Consider the following 13,405-nt stretch of genomic DNA (forward strand, 5'->3'; position numbering starts at 1 on the left):
CTGTTCTCATTGTTCACCCTACTCACCTCGTGGAGTAGTCACAGAGAGGAGCGCGGGCGCCAACAAAACCCTAGATATTCCGAATGCATATCGGTGGACTCGGACGGCGAATCGCTTCATCGAGTTGCTGTCCGTAGCCTCCCAAAAATAATTCATCTGGTACTGCGATTCATCATCTTTGGTCAGATGAAAGGTATATTTTCCCTCGAGAGGGATCGAGAAGCGTTGGGCAAGCTGCGTATGTAGTATGTAGGAGGAAAGTACGGCGCTTGTATCTCTGATTGTTCTCTTGGTTTATTCAAGCTCTTCTCTTGAGTCCTTACTGCACGCTACGTGGTGTCGTGAACGGCAAACTACTAAGGAGACTACTGTGATTCACAAGATCCGGTCGGACTTGGTGACTATTTAAGCCGCTTCCCTTTTCGGTGGGTCAAGAATACCATAACAGTTCGTGGTGTTTTAGAATTCCATGTCGAGGTTGCTCAAATCTGACTGGCGAACGCGATTCTACGCATACCCGACTGATTCTCAAGTCGAATCCAAGTCAGATCGCGCCAAGCTCCTTGGCTTCCTATCCTGAACAGCCTTGAGGCTTCCGTGTTGGTCGGAACTGCTCCATATTCGTTGCTTGCGATTAAAGAATGTTAAAACAGTAAACGGAAAGAAAAACGAACTTCGACGAATTCGTCTCGCACCGTTTTTCTAACGGCGTTGTGCTAAGTACGCTGACGACCAACAGAATTTAGAGCCTAGAGACTCCACGGACTACGTAAGATATCACTATCATATGCTCTATTTACAACAGAACATCCATATAAACAAAACCATCGAAACCTATCCGGACCGAAGAACCTCGTACTGGGAGGATCACCATTCGGAAACGTCAACGAATAACACACTCCATCTTCACTGAATCTGTCTACTGCTTTTGGAATGACAAAAAAGTGGGAGGGACTCCACGGGCTCACTGGTGACTTATACACTCCTCGTTTTCGAGACGAGTGAGGAACTTGTTCACTCTTTCTTCGGGAGCGATTTGCTCGGCAAGATGTGTGCACGCCAAGAGTTTCTTGATTCCGATGTAAATCCGCATTCCGGCGATTCCTTTGGAAATTCTTTGGAGGTCTTCTCGGGAGAAGCATTCGCTGTGTTGCAGAACGCTCATGAATTGCTCTGGACGACTGATTGCAGGCACGCGCAGCACTGCTGTGAAAACGGTGAGCATTCCGATTTCGTTGAGGAATGCTTTGCACGATGAGGTGCATAACACGAGGAGATGACGGTTTTTCGGCGGGTCTTGTCCCAGCAGGATGAGGAGAGTTTGCAAGACCATGTTCGAGAACCGGGGACCGACGGCGACGAAGTCTGTGGGAGTACGAATGTTCTTGCGTCTGATAGCGATCATTTAAGTGATGCATTGTCATACTCGGGTGCGCGGATTTCAATGTCCACCACATCGAAGAAGATTTATCCAGCATCGGAGACCTACCCAGCAAACGTTCGATGTTGTCGACGAGGATACAGCTTTCGGTTGATTTGTAAGCGTCGTCGAATATCTTCTTTATGCATTGACATTTCGCTGATTCCGAATAGCCGATCATCTGAGCGGCTGAGCATAGTTTCACGAAGGGGAAGCCGGAATTGAGGGCGATCTTCGCCGCGAGGGCCGTCTTCCCGGCGTTGGGAGGCCCTTCCAGGAGCACGGTGACCAGGCCTCGGCCCTTGTTCGATTTGCATTGCTCGATGAAGAGGGCTCCGTCGTCGATGATCTCCTGCGGAGGGCGGGAATATTCGTAGGCATTCGCGAACCTAGGACTCGAGCAATGAAGCCCGAATCTCGAACTCTCTAGCCGCGAAAATGCGCTGACCTTGACAGTTTGACTCCAGTTGATGACTTTCGGTCCGACTAGAGACTCGATTTCCTCGGCAGCGGTACCGAATGCCGGTTTGACGTCGTTCTCGAGAGCCGACAGGAAATCTGCGCGCATCACTTTCAGTTTATCGGCGGCTTCAGGATCTAACACGACTTTGCTCCCGGCCTTGATGAGTCGATTCATCGCGAGGGATTGGGCTGCGCGAACGAGACCTTCGAGCTCGGCGCCCGAGAAGTTCTTAGTGATGGCTGCCAGTTCTTCGATTTTGACGTCTGGGTCGAGTTTACCCGACTTCTTGATCTTCCCGGTGTGGATGTTCAGGATCTGGACTCTGCCGAACTCGTCGGGAAGGCCGATTTCCATCTGGACCTCGAGTCGACCGGGACGCAGCAGAGCTTCGTCAATCATGTCCCGTCTGCGAATTCGAGGGCATTCCATGAGTGTTCAATAGCAGACTTCCATACTCCGTAGTCTTGGCCAGGTATCGTAGCCCAGGTTCTCATATTTCGAACACCTCACCTGTTCGTCATTCCAATGACCAGCACGTTGTTGAGACTGTCGACACCGTCGATTTTCGACAGCAGCTGATTGACCACTGTGTCGTGGACTCCGCTGGCTCCGCTCATCGTTCCTCTCTGTTTGCAGATGGCGTCGATCTCGTCGAAGATTATGATATGGAGTCCGGAGTTGAGGCCCAGCCTTTTTTGCTCCTGTAATTTGATGGGTTGCGGTATACAGCGGAAAAGCCGGGTTTAGCACGGTGCCGGTACTGCGGTTCCTAGCTCGAGGGAATGAATCAGACGATTTCGACCGGGCGTCCACGAACCTCTTCGGCATCCTCAAATAGTTTCCTGACGTTCGCCTCGGACTCGCCGACATATTTGTTGAGAATTTGCGGTCCGTTGACGATTTTCGGCTCACGTCCGTTCAGCATCTGACCGATTTGACGGGCCATCAGAGTCTTTCCTGTACCAGGCGGTCCGTAGAGAAGGATACCTCGCACGTGTTTCATGCCAAGTTGCTCAATGAGCTCGGGCGGATAAACTCGAGAGGCGAACGCTCGCCTGAAGATGGCGTTGAACTGGTTGTCCAGACCACCGATTCCCATCTGACTGAAGTTCCAGTCAGGATTGATGATTGACTGTCGCACGATCTTGCCTTTCGATTGGCCGGTCAGCATGATATTGGCTCTGTCAGAGGGAGGGAAGGTAATTCGTCGAAAAAATATCCAATATGATTGGAAATCGCAAAATAAGTAGGTAAATTGGAGCGGCGGCTTACCCCTCTGCTTTGTTGAAGCAGACCGCGGCGTCAGGAAGCAGAAGTCCGATTTCCGTCTTCTTGGCCGGTTTCCGCTTCTCGCCGTCCTTCAAACTGTCCAGGCTGACGGTTTCGAGCTCCGTGATCGACAGTTTGAAGAGTGTTTTGTTGAACTGGAATACCATCTGAGGAGAGGAACGGGAATCAGAGAATCGATCCCGAGTCTTCCGGAGCGTAGAGTTCGGATTCGGAATCTGTTGTCTCAGTACTGAACTCACCAGCTGCCCGACTGTGAAGGCCTGTTTGGGGAAGGCCTGGACGAAGGCAATGGCCATCTTGTCCGTATCGAAGGGTTCCTGGGTGAAACTGTTCGGAAAGAATTCGAGCTATTCGAATATTGTCCGAGGCTTTTTCGGGGTGGCTTTTCTATGTACACAAAGAGTAATGATTAGAGTCTATGGGAAATCTTCCCGAAATCGTACTCACTGTTTCTTATCAAAAAAGTCGATGTCCACAGTAATCTTCGCTATGTACTGGCTGTTCGGATCAAATGCGTAGGGGCGTACATCTATCATCTGACCAATGCTCATCTCGGCCCATTTCCGCATTATCAGAGAAAAACCCATGCACCCTGGTTTCATTTGATCCGAGGTCTGTATTGTGAAGACATAGCCCCTCCCGCTGGAGTTGATCAGCACATGCCTGGAAATGATAATTGTGATCGGTTCAGAAGGTGCTCGCGTGTCACATCTATCACTATTATTTCCGCATCTCCCTTCCGCGGTTCCACCACGTATAACCCGGTAGAATGGCGTCGCCACGTTTCCGCCGAGGTAGGACATGATAAAATACTCCGTCGATAGTTGTCCTCTCTTTACGGGCGCCCCCCCCCCCTGTTCTCTCGCGAGATCGGGGAGTTCGTCCGGATGGGACACTTCGAGTCCGATACATCAACGTCTACACGCAATCCCGAGGACCGCAATAACCGACAGCTGTGAACCTGCATCCGTCTGGCGCCGAAAGCGCTCGAGCTCGTTCCACGACCCATACTTTCGCGACTTCGGCAAAGAGATGCGGCTCCAAAGGAACCACTTCATGTGAGCGGCGCTTCGACAGTTGGAGTTTTCTCGATTCAATCTTCAGCCTGCTTCGAAGTCACTCGGTGCCCCCCGGCTCTGGGATGGAATTTTGAGTCGAAAGTATAGGCACCCGGGGAAGTTCTTCTTTTTACCGGTGAGAGGAGTAGCTGAATAAAAGCAGGGTGATGCTTCGAGGGTCACAGGACACATCACACGGTGCCCGCAATAGAATCAATAACACCTTTCGAGGAAGCTCAATCAGAGCTCCACAGAGAGGGCCGCAGTCGCTCGATTGGAGGATCGGCTGTATTCCAACCCACGCTCAGATGTCACGTTCGCTCGATCCGTGAACCTCAGGGTCAGGATAGAGCCTAGAAGTTTGCGAGTCGTCGCCGACGTCAGTTCAGCTTACAATGGCGAGTCTGTTGCTCGCTGCACCGCGAATACGCTACACGCGATGGGCATAGATGCGAGATTCAAGACCACGCATGGCGTGGACCGAGGGGTTCACTCGAATCCAGGGGAGCCAGAGAGGCTGATTAGCAGCGCTTCCGACCGGAATCCCGAAACCCGGTTACCCTTCCGGTCCATCGGGTCGAATCCTACGGGGATGCGTGAGCCCTTCCGCGCGCCACGAGTGACGTATCCGTACCCCTGCGGTGCACGGGCACAGGACGAGCCTATGCCGCAGAATCCGAGGGAGTTTCCGAGTTCCTCATACTAGAGCTGAAGGTACTCACCTGCACTTTTCGTCGGGACAATCCCTCGGGTTCAGGATGACGCAATTCGTCATCGACAAGCTTTCGACCGGACATTTTTCCGCTTTCAATTGCTGGAAGTAATCGGATGGAATACTGAGCATAGATTTTCGCATCAGGATCTGAAAATCTCACGAGCAGAAACTGCGCACTCTCGCCCTTCTCCTGGCAAGGAATGTCCGATCTGTGCGCCTCAGAACTCCGGTTGCTACTGTAGAGTTGTTCTTTCAGAAGATTCTCTATCCTCGACACTCTGGACGAGTCTCGGGGGGTGTATGTAGAGGAGCGTTCGGAATTTTCTTCTCTTCTCTCGAATCACACAGCGAGCGACAATAGCTTCCTACGGCTGGGTCTGGGGCGATAGAACCGACGACCCAATGGGAATTGAAAAGAACTTACGAAAGTGGCCATTTCTCCGATCGTGTTCAGCGCAATGTTAGCGAAGTGACAACGCAGAACTCTCACTGTGAGCAGCACAGCGAAGCTCGAACAGCCCAGACACGTAGCCGCATCACACAACTAGATCCTCTTGCGTCGGAGCAACGATTCGAAAAGCCGCACCGGTCGGTCTGCAATGAAGGCTCGAGTCTGGAAACCGGCGGATCTCGGTTCCTGCCTCATGTAATCGCCGCGAGGAGCCGACTCCTGGGAGATTCGGGATGACTTCCCTCTCGGCCGTCCTGTCATCTGGTTTTGCCGCATTGAGCCACCATGGCCCTGCTCCCCGTCAGCTGCTCCAGCGCTCCCATCGAACTCGTGGGAAGAACCCATTTTTTCGCTGCTGCAAACTGCAGAAGGGACCGCGAAACCCAATCCATCCTTTGCAGACTCAGAAATTCAATTGCATGCGCGATTTCGAAGTTTTCGACAGCGTTCATCCCAAAATCGAACGTCGGACTGCTATCGTTGCGCCGGAGCTGCGGTCTGCATCAGCTGGCCAGTGTGCGTGTCACTACTGTTGGCAAAAGTTCCGATCTCGAAAATCCGTCGCTCGGAGTCTGGTCAACGGTGTTCGGACGCCGCAGCCTTCGCTCAAAGCGTAGTTCGAGCAAGGCGTCATCATGTATGCTCGCAAAGACAGGAAGGATGACGATGATTCCGCTCAAGGCGGGAATAAGTGGTCCGGCGAGAGGAGTTCTGTGCTCCAGGAAGCTCGAGTCTTCAACAAGAGTCCTCTCGACCCGAAGAAATGCTCACAAGTTAGTAAACAACCGTCGACCGCGCGATCCGTATCGAGGCTGTCACATTAAATATCAAAATGAAGCCAACGTAGCTTGATGACTCGAGCGGTTTCGTGTGGACTCCGCATGGGGGCCACAACACCACCAATCCGTACTTTCGTGAAATATCTCAGCCGGGGAGCGATGCCGGTCGGGGCTTCCGTGCGTGGCCGCGGCTCTCTGGAATCGGTCCGAAGAGGAATCCTTTCGGGAATGAGTTCGTGAGCTCCCCGACGTTTCGAGCCCTCCTTGAAGTCTATCCCTTGACATATGGGCACACTGCCCCGCGAACGAAGCTCGGGATCTTTGGAACTTGCGCGCTCGTTTTGGGTAGAATGCCGTGAACATGCTCCCAGATGAGCTACCCCGATGATTCCTGAATTCTGCCGAACGTCCGCGTTCATAAGAGCATGTCCGTCACGTACAACCTGTCCTTCCGCTCTCTTGTCCTGGAAGAAGGGATCCGAACAAGATCTCTCGCACGAAATCCAATGCTGCCGGAGTTTGTCCTCCCTTCAGGAATTTTTCGAGATAAATGCCGGACCCTGAGCTGAGAATTCGTTTCGTTTTGCAGGTCTTGACCAAACTTCTCTACTTGTTGAACCAAGGCGAGAAGCTATCGGCTGCCGAGGCCACAGACACGTTCTTCGCCATGACGAGACTCTTCCAGTCATCCGATGTCATGCTCAGGAGGTTGGTCTACCTGGGCATCAAGGAGCTTGCGAGTACGGCAAACGATGTCATCATCGTAACCTCGTCTCTGACCAAGGATATGACAGGTTAATTGGAACAGAATGCGATAGATTGAAATCGAATCAAGGAATCTTCCTATCCCTCATCATTGCGGAAAATCTTCCCTCGTCCCGTATGTGCTCGACTCCAATATCTTCCAACTTTCAGGGAAGGAACAGTTGTACAGAGCGCCTGCGATTCGAGCACTTTGCAAAATTGCTGACGCCGGAACTCTCCAAGCAGTGGAGCGTTACATGAAGCAGGCAATCGTCGACAAGAATGGATCCGTAGCCTCAGGTGCTCTGGTATCCTGTCTCCATTTGCTGAACCAGGGCTGTGCAGATATCGTTCGCAGATGGCCCAATGAGGTCCAGGAAGCTCTGAACTCCGATGATGCAATGGTGCGTGTCTCTTCGAGTCGGAACCACCTGCGTTTTGGATGAATGCCTCCCGCTTCCAGGATACATCGAGCGATCTCGGCGAGTTCGACGACCATCGTCGTTGATACATACTAATTTTTCGGCGCCCTTCCCCTCCTCAGGTGCAATATCACGCTCTGGGACTGCTGTATCAGATTCGCATGAACGACAAACTTGCGGTTTCCAAACTCATCTCGAAGTACACGAAGTACAACGTCAAGTCCCCGTACGCTCTCTGTTTGCTGATCAAGCTCACGTGCAAAATGATCGAAGATGAAGGTTACGGAACCGATTGTCCAATGTTTAATTTCGTCGAGAGCTGTTTGCGACACAAAAACGAGATGGTCGTCTACGAAGCGGCGCACTGTATCGTGAACATGAAATCGACCGGACCGTCAGAGGCCGGTAGAGCAGTTGCCGTTTTGCAGCTGTTCCTCAGTTCTCCGAAAGCGATGTTGCGTTTCGCGGCCGTCAGAACCCTGAACCGAGTCGCGTGCAACCATCCGAAAATCGTGATGAGCTGCAATATCGATCTGGAACAGTTGATCTCCGGCACGAATCGCTCCATCGCGACACTGGCAATTACGACCTTGCTGAAAACGGCCTCGAACGAAAGTTCGGTCGAGCGTCTCATGAAGCAAATCGAGTCGTTCATGACGGAAATAAGCGACGAATTCAAAGTTGTCGTCGTCGAAAGCATCCAATCGCTGTGCGAGAAGTTCCCGAACAAGCAGGGTACGATGATGGGATTCCTGGCTAAGATGCTCCGAGAAGACGGCGGTTTCGAGTACAAGAAGGCCATCGTCGATACCATCATCGACATAATTCACAGCAACGAGGACAAGATGGAAATCGGTCTCGGTCATCTCTGCGAGTTCATCGAGGACTGCGAGCACACCAGCCTCGCGGTGAAAATTCTCTCGCTGCTGGCCACGAAGGGACCCAAGACGAAGAATCCGTCGAAATACGTCAGATTCATCTACAACCGACTCATTCTAGAGAACGCTCAAGTCCGCGCGGCGTCTGTCAGTGCCTTGGCGCAGATCGGCAGCGAGTGTCCGAATCTAACGAACAATGTGATTGTTCTACTTGAAAGAAGTCTCATGGATGAGGACGACGAGGTCCGCGACCGCGCCGCCTATTATTTGAAGATCCTCCAAAAAGGAAACACAGACCTCTTTACGCAGCTCACACTGTCCATCCATGGGCTGGAATCGGCGTTGTGCGAATACCTCAAGTCGGACATGTCCGTTCCGTTCGACGCGAGCCAGATCACCTATGAGCCCCCGGTCAAACAGGCGAAGCCGGCCGCGCCTTTGGCTGTTCCCGAAAAGAAGATTTCTCCCGGGAAGAATGTCTATCAAGAAGAGGTAGGTTGTCGAGAGCACGTTGATTGCCGCGGCGACGCGACGAGGCTCCTCGTATCGCATACTCGATACGGGCATCGATGTATGCTCTGGATTTCGAGTTATGGCTCGTGAATTGAATTCCTCCCGATTCCAGGTCCTGGAAGTGCCGGAGTTTGCTCAGCTGGGCAACGTTTTCCGAACTATGCCGCCCATCGAGCTCACCGAGCCAGAGACCGAGTATGTGGTTAAAGTTGTTAAGCACATTTTCGGAGAGCATGTTGTGCTCCAGTTCAACTGTACGAATACCGTCAACGATCAGCTATTAGAGAGTAAGTTTTCTGCGCGACCCCGTGGCCGTGCGCATTTTCGATTGAAAAACGGATAATATGGTATGTGCGAGCTATCCGCCCGGTGTCGGAGTCGGCTCGAAATAACACCGATTTTTTGTCTCGAACAGATGTTTCTGTTGAACCCGTCGCGATGAATGGCGGCTGGAAGGCGGTACACACTATCCCGATCAAGAAGCTTGGCTATCAAGAAACAGCTTCCTGTTTCGTCTGCTTCCAACAACCCGACCTCTTGGACGGCGCCTACAATTCTGGATTCACCAACACGCTCAAGTTCACCGTCAAGGACTGTGATCCGACGACAGGGGAACCAGACGACAACGACGGATATCCCGATGAATACGTTCTCGAAGTTTTCGAGGTCTCCCTGTCCGATTTTATCCAAAAAGTCGCTAACGTCGACTTCGTCAATTCGTGGGAGGAATTGGGACCAGAGAACGAGCTAGAAGACACCTTCGTCCTGAGTGCGTACTCCAGTCTCCAACAGGCGATCGAGAAGATCCAAGACTTCCTGGGAATGCACGCCTGCGAGCGTAGCGATCAAGTTCCTGAGGGCAAGCAAACACACGTATTGATTCTCGCTGGAACGTTCGTCAATGGTGGAAGAATTCTCGTTCGAGCGCGTTTGGCTCATGATCCGACAATGACGCAAGGTGTCACGATGAACATGACTGTGAGATCGAACGATGAGTCCCTCCCCGAATTAATTCTGACGTCCCTCGCGTAAGGAGTGCACATAAACCAACACCGTTCGGAGACTCCCTTGCTATTTTTTTAAAGTCTCTAGGATGATTTATTGAATTCCATTGAAAATAAATCAATGCCTTAAAAAATGTATGCCCTCGATTTCTTATGCCTGTAGTGACCGATGGAAATCTCTCTCTCGTGTTGAGTAGGGGGAGAGAGCGAGGCAGCCGGACTCGCATGCGACGTAGTCTCGATTCTCGGCTCGGCCGCTCCGTCATGGTCTAATCGAAGTCGGACGGTCTCTTCACGGATGTCCCACAGCCCTCCGGATGAATCCACGGATTCGGGGTCATCGTTTGTTCACGGACCGAGATTGTCGCCCTCCATCACGGTCATTTCTTGCGAGACCCTGGAGAGAAGAAGAGCGAAGAATCGAGCGGAGGCTCAGCTCCGGAAGATCCCGTCGATAGTCGGAGTTTCGGATTCGAGCTACTTTCTCGAAATGAGGTCTAGGCGAGAAGGCTCCATCGAAGCTTCGACCGTCTCCGATACCTCCGTGTCAGATTTGAGAAGCTCCCAGCAGGAGCCAACGAGGACCCCGTCCACAGACGGTGCGCAAGAATCGTATTTCGGTAATTTCCGAATTCGCCAACAAAACTCTTTTAACGACATTTTGCCCGTTAAGCTGCGCCTTGTCGCTCTCGATGAGGGTCCGAGGGTGTTCTCTATACCTCGAAGTCGACGTAAAATGAGTGGAGTTTTTTCTCGGTATGTGACTCCCGTAAGTGTCCGTCGCGGAGTACCGACTGAGACAGAACTCGACGGAAAGTACGATGGTGAATTTATTGTGAAACACATTCGGATGACAGGATGGAAAACACCTACATAAATAGGGGCGTCATATCTACATTATTGTTACATCATTTGAACACTTGCGGTCAATGGTACCCTCATTGAATCGAAAGCTACCAATTAACCAACCGAGCAATAACCAAGCAATTAATGCATCGATCCATCGATCGATCTTCGAATCGAGCCAGCCAGAGAGCTCGACTGATCGACAAGGAAATCTTCTACTACAGTACACAATCTAGAGACCAGGCATGATATAAGCTATGTTGTTGAGAATTTGCGTCAGCGTCTCGGGGTCGCTCCCGTTCGTTTCGTCCAATTGAGCGGTCAGACAAATCAGGGGTCCGAGAGCGCAGAGGGTGCTATCTAGTAGCACGGACAAGCTGCCAGAGACCGCAACAGGCCGGTCGCTGCCAATGAGGTTGCTTCCAATAGTCGTCAACGAGTCACCCAACAACTTTAGATGAGCAGCCGCATCGAGAGGGGAGTGTCCGAAAGGTCGCGGAGGAGCTTCTAGCGGCTCGTCGAGCAGTTCCTGATAGTTGCTTATCAACTTGGAGAGGTTCGACGAGCCCCCAGCCGTCGGGGAACTCAATTCGGACGCTAGAGATCGCATCTCGTTCATCTCAGCCGCGGAGATCTTGGCGCCGACGTCGTCTTTTCCCACACTGGCACCGTCGACGAGTCTATTGGAGGGCTTCAGGTCCTTCTTTGACACTGCTACGGATCGCGTGGGTTTCGAAATGGATTTCGCCGCTAGCGGAGCTCTCGATAACGCGAGCTTATCTTGTGGATTGACTTTGAACGAGTGCACGTTTCCTTTGTCCGGGACGGACACCCTCGCTTGGGGTTGCGCGGGCGACTGCGTCGCTGCGCTTCGCGCGATATGACCACCTGACTTACCATTTGCGTTGGTTTTCAATCCCGTTGGACTCTTGTACGCGGTGTCACTCGCCGCAGCCTTCCCGATGTTGACGGTGTTGGCTTCCGAGGCGTTTTTCAGCTGGATGGCTTTTGCTTTGCGTTTCCATAGTTGCTTTTCTTTCTCCGGCAGCGAGTTCCATAGCTGACCCATTTTCCGGCTCAGATCGGAGAATGTTAGCGAGGAGTTTTCGGCGAGGAGTTTTTTCCGCGCCTCGGTGCAGTACAGAACGTAAGCAGAGGGCGCTTTGGGTTTCTTGACGGGCTCCGCAACGGTCGCATCGGTGGTTGAGGTTTTCTTCTCGGGAGGAAGTTTCTTCTGTACTGGAGCGCTCGGAGTCTGTCTCACGGCGCCGGCACTGAGTCTCCGTCGCTTCGCGCTGAACGGCACGAAATCTTGGTCGTTGTCATTGTCTTCGGGAACGTTGTCTTCTTCGACTTGTTGCCGCTTTTGACGCTGCGCGTTCGCAAGCGCGGCAGCGGTCGCCACGGGCAGGGTCAGTTTTTGGAGGGGCGCTTTCTTGGCAAGACCGTCACCACCTTCGATCACCAAACTGTCGCCAGAGTCGGACTCGTCTTCGGAATCCTCGAACTCGCTGCTGGATAAATCTTCGCCACTGAAACCTATCGTTGGCGTGAGGGCATTCGAGCCTGCCACCGGCTTGCGGGTTTGAGCGCCGGGCTTGACAAGATTCGATGTGGAGAGCTTCGCAGCACCGGTTTTCGGGTTGTAGGGAGGGTCGTATTCGTTCGATGAGGAATACTGCCGGCTGCGTTGGACGCCAGCGTTGCTTGGTTTCGGCCGGCGGGTCTTCTGTAGAGCTTGCAGTTGGGCCATCTGCTCGGCGGTGACCTTTTGCAATGGGAGATCATCCGAGTCGGAGTCCGATTCGTCCGAAGAATCTTCGGACTCCGAAGATTCTGACGACGAAACAGAGCAGTCCGACATCTGGAACGAAGGAGAACGTGAACACTCGAACCTCCTGCCTCCCTTGACAATCAGCAATCCACCGATTCCTCCGAGAAAGTCTACGCGGGGGAATTTACCGCACGGGAATGGAAACTAGTGACGTACCTCTTGGAGGTTGCTGCTGCCGCAATTGAAATCTGAAACTTGGCCCGAAGGTCGTCGGTTTGGAGTCGACACTCGCTTGACGGGCACCGGAGTCGAAGTCGGTGAAATTCGTGAGGGAGATTCATTATCGCTGGAGTTGAAATTTTCTGAAGGAGGGTTCTCTGCTCCATCGAATTTTTCCATTTCGACGACTTTCGCCGACTTTTTACGAACTCTGCCCGATCTAGATATTCCGAGTGTTGACATAGTAGGTCGCCAAGCTTCGTCCGGAACCTCCTCTCGATGCCAATAATGACAGGAGAGCAGCGGAAGTGATCGGAATCAGCTTATTTAATCATTCTTGACACAGTTGGCGGAAACTAGCCGATCTGACATGGACTCGGGTCGGAGCTCCTTCAGAAGCTCGATGGTTCCTCACTGAGAATTAGGTAGAGCATCATAAGCACGTCACGAGTCAACTCCGTCAGCTCATTCACTGTGAATAAGAGGATGAAAGCCACAGTTTATACCCAGAGTATGTGTTTTCAAAAAATAACATATTATGCAATGTAAACATCGCGAGACTACGCTCCGAGAAGAAGTGTGTATTTTATCATAATCACATCTGCCGCAGGCGGGTCATGCATTACCTGTCCATAATTCGGAGACAACCAAAATGCTTGAATCACTCGGGGCTCCGACACCCTCTTGAGACTTCTCGGGTTTCCCTGTCAAGCGATGGAGGAACGCAATATTTTTGACAACAAGGCTTCTATGGAGCCTCTACGCGACTCGAGAGAGCGCCAGCGGCCCTGGGCGCGCGCGAGTGCCTCTCTGTTGCCTGTGCTGTGCT

The 13,405-nt window shown here is 52.2% G+C and overlaps 3 protein-coding genes across 3 annotated transcripts; 1 reads left to right on the plus strand and 2 right to left on the minus strand.

Moving 5' to 3' along the window:
• Nucleotides 1–269: 269 nt before the first annotated feature.
• Nucleotides 270–5,467, minus strand: LOC100899365 (vesicle-fusing ATPase 1). Its single transcript, XM_018639663.1, has 10 exons — nucleotides 5,371–5,467; nucleotides 4,954–5,045; nucleotides 3,621–3,836; nucleotides 3,413–3,500; nucleotides 3,156–3,319; nucleotides 2,701–3,064; nucleotides 2,394–2,584; nucleotides 1,869–2,289; nucleotides 1,490–1,772; nucleotides 270–1,365 (listed from the first exon to the last, which is right to left on the minus strand). The coding sequence occupies exons 1-10, from the start codon at nucleotides 5,380–5,382 to the stop codon at nucleotides 965–967; spliced, it is 2,232 nt and encodes a 743-aa protein (XP_018495179.1). The 5' UTR covers nucleotides 5,383–5,467; the 3' UTR covers nucleotides 270–964.
• Nucleotides 5,468–5,910: 443 nt separating this feature from the next.
• gammaCOP (coat protein (coatomer) gamma) lies at nucleotides 5,911–9,868 on the plus strand. Its single transcript, XM_003743654.2, has 6 exons — nucleotides 5,911–6,170; nucleotides 6,766–6,970; nucleotides 7,092–7,324; nucleotides 7,465–8,712; nucleotides 8,846–9,020; nucleotides 9,149–9,868. The coding sequence occupies exons 1-6, from the start codon at nucleotides 6,033–6,035 to the stop codon at nucleotides 9,763–9,765; spliced, it is 2,616 nt and encodes an 871-aa protein (XP_003743702.1). The 5' UTR covers nucleotides 5,911–6,032; the 3' UTR covers nucleotides 9,766–9,868.
• A 748-nt stretch (nucleotides 9,869–10,616) lies between these two features.
• On the minus strand, nucleotides 10,617–12,819 carry LOC108864304 (HMG box-containing protein 4). Its single transcript, XM_018639662.1, has 2 exons — nucleotides 12,574–12,819; nucleotides 10,617–12,447 (listed from the first exon to the last, which is right to left on the minus strand). Exons 1-2 carry the CDS (start codon nucleotides 12,817–12,819, stop codon nucleotides 10,816–10,818), a joined length of 1,878 nt encoding a protein of 625 aa, XP_018495178.1. The 3' UTR covers nucleotides 10,617–10,815.
• Nucleotides 12,820–13,405: the final 586 nt, after the last annotated feature.

The sequence above is a fragment of the Galendromus occidentalis genome, unplaced genomic scaffold (genome assembly GCF_000255335.2).
Source record: "Galendromus occidentalis unplaced genomic scaffold, Mocc_1.1 scf7180000077450, whole genome shotgun sequence".
Classification (NCBI taxonomy): domain Eukaryota; kingdom Metazoa; phylum Arthropoda; class Arachnida; order Mesostigmata; family Phytoseiidae; genus Galendromus; species Galendromus occidentalis.

Excerpts from the sequence above, each read along its gene's own strand:
- LOC100899365 (XM_018639663.1), bottom strand. Across the intron at positions 2,585-2,700 it reads TATTTGAGGATGCCGAAGAG|GAGCAAAAAAGGCTGGGCCT; the intron begins GTTCGTGGACGC and ends ATCAAATTACAG. Across the intron at positions 2,290-2,393 it reads GTCATTGGAATGACGAACAG|ACGGGACATGATTGACGAAG; the intron begins GTGAGGTGTTCG and ends TCGAATTCGCAG.
- gammaCOP (XM_003743654.2), top strand. The coding sequence starts at position 6,033 with ATGTATGCTCGCAAAGACAGGAAGGATGACGATGATTCCGCTCAAGGC. Across the intron at positions 6,971-7,091 it reads TCTGACCAAGGATATGACAG|GGAAGGAACAGTTGTACAGA; the intron begins GTTAATTGGAAC and ends TCCAACTTTCAG. Across the intron at positions 8,713-8,845 it reads AGAATGTCTATCAAGAAGAG|GTCCTGGAAGTGCCGGAGTT; the intron begins GTAGGTTGTCGA and ends TCCCGATTCCAG.
- LOC108864304 (XM_018639662.1), bottom strand. The coding sequence starts at position 12,819 with ATGTCAACACTCGGAATATCTAGATCGGGCAGAGTTCGTAAAAAGTCG. Across the intron at positions 12,448-12,573 it reads GCAGCAGCAACCTCCAAGAG|ATGTCGGACTGCTCTGTTTC; the intron begins GTACGTCACTAG and ends CCTTCGTTCCAG.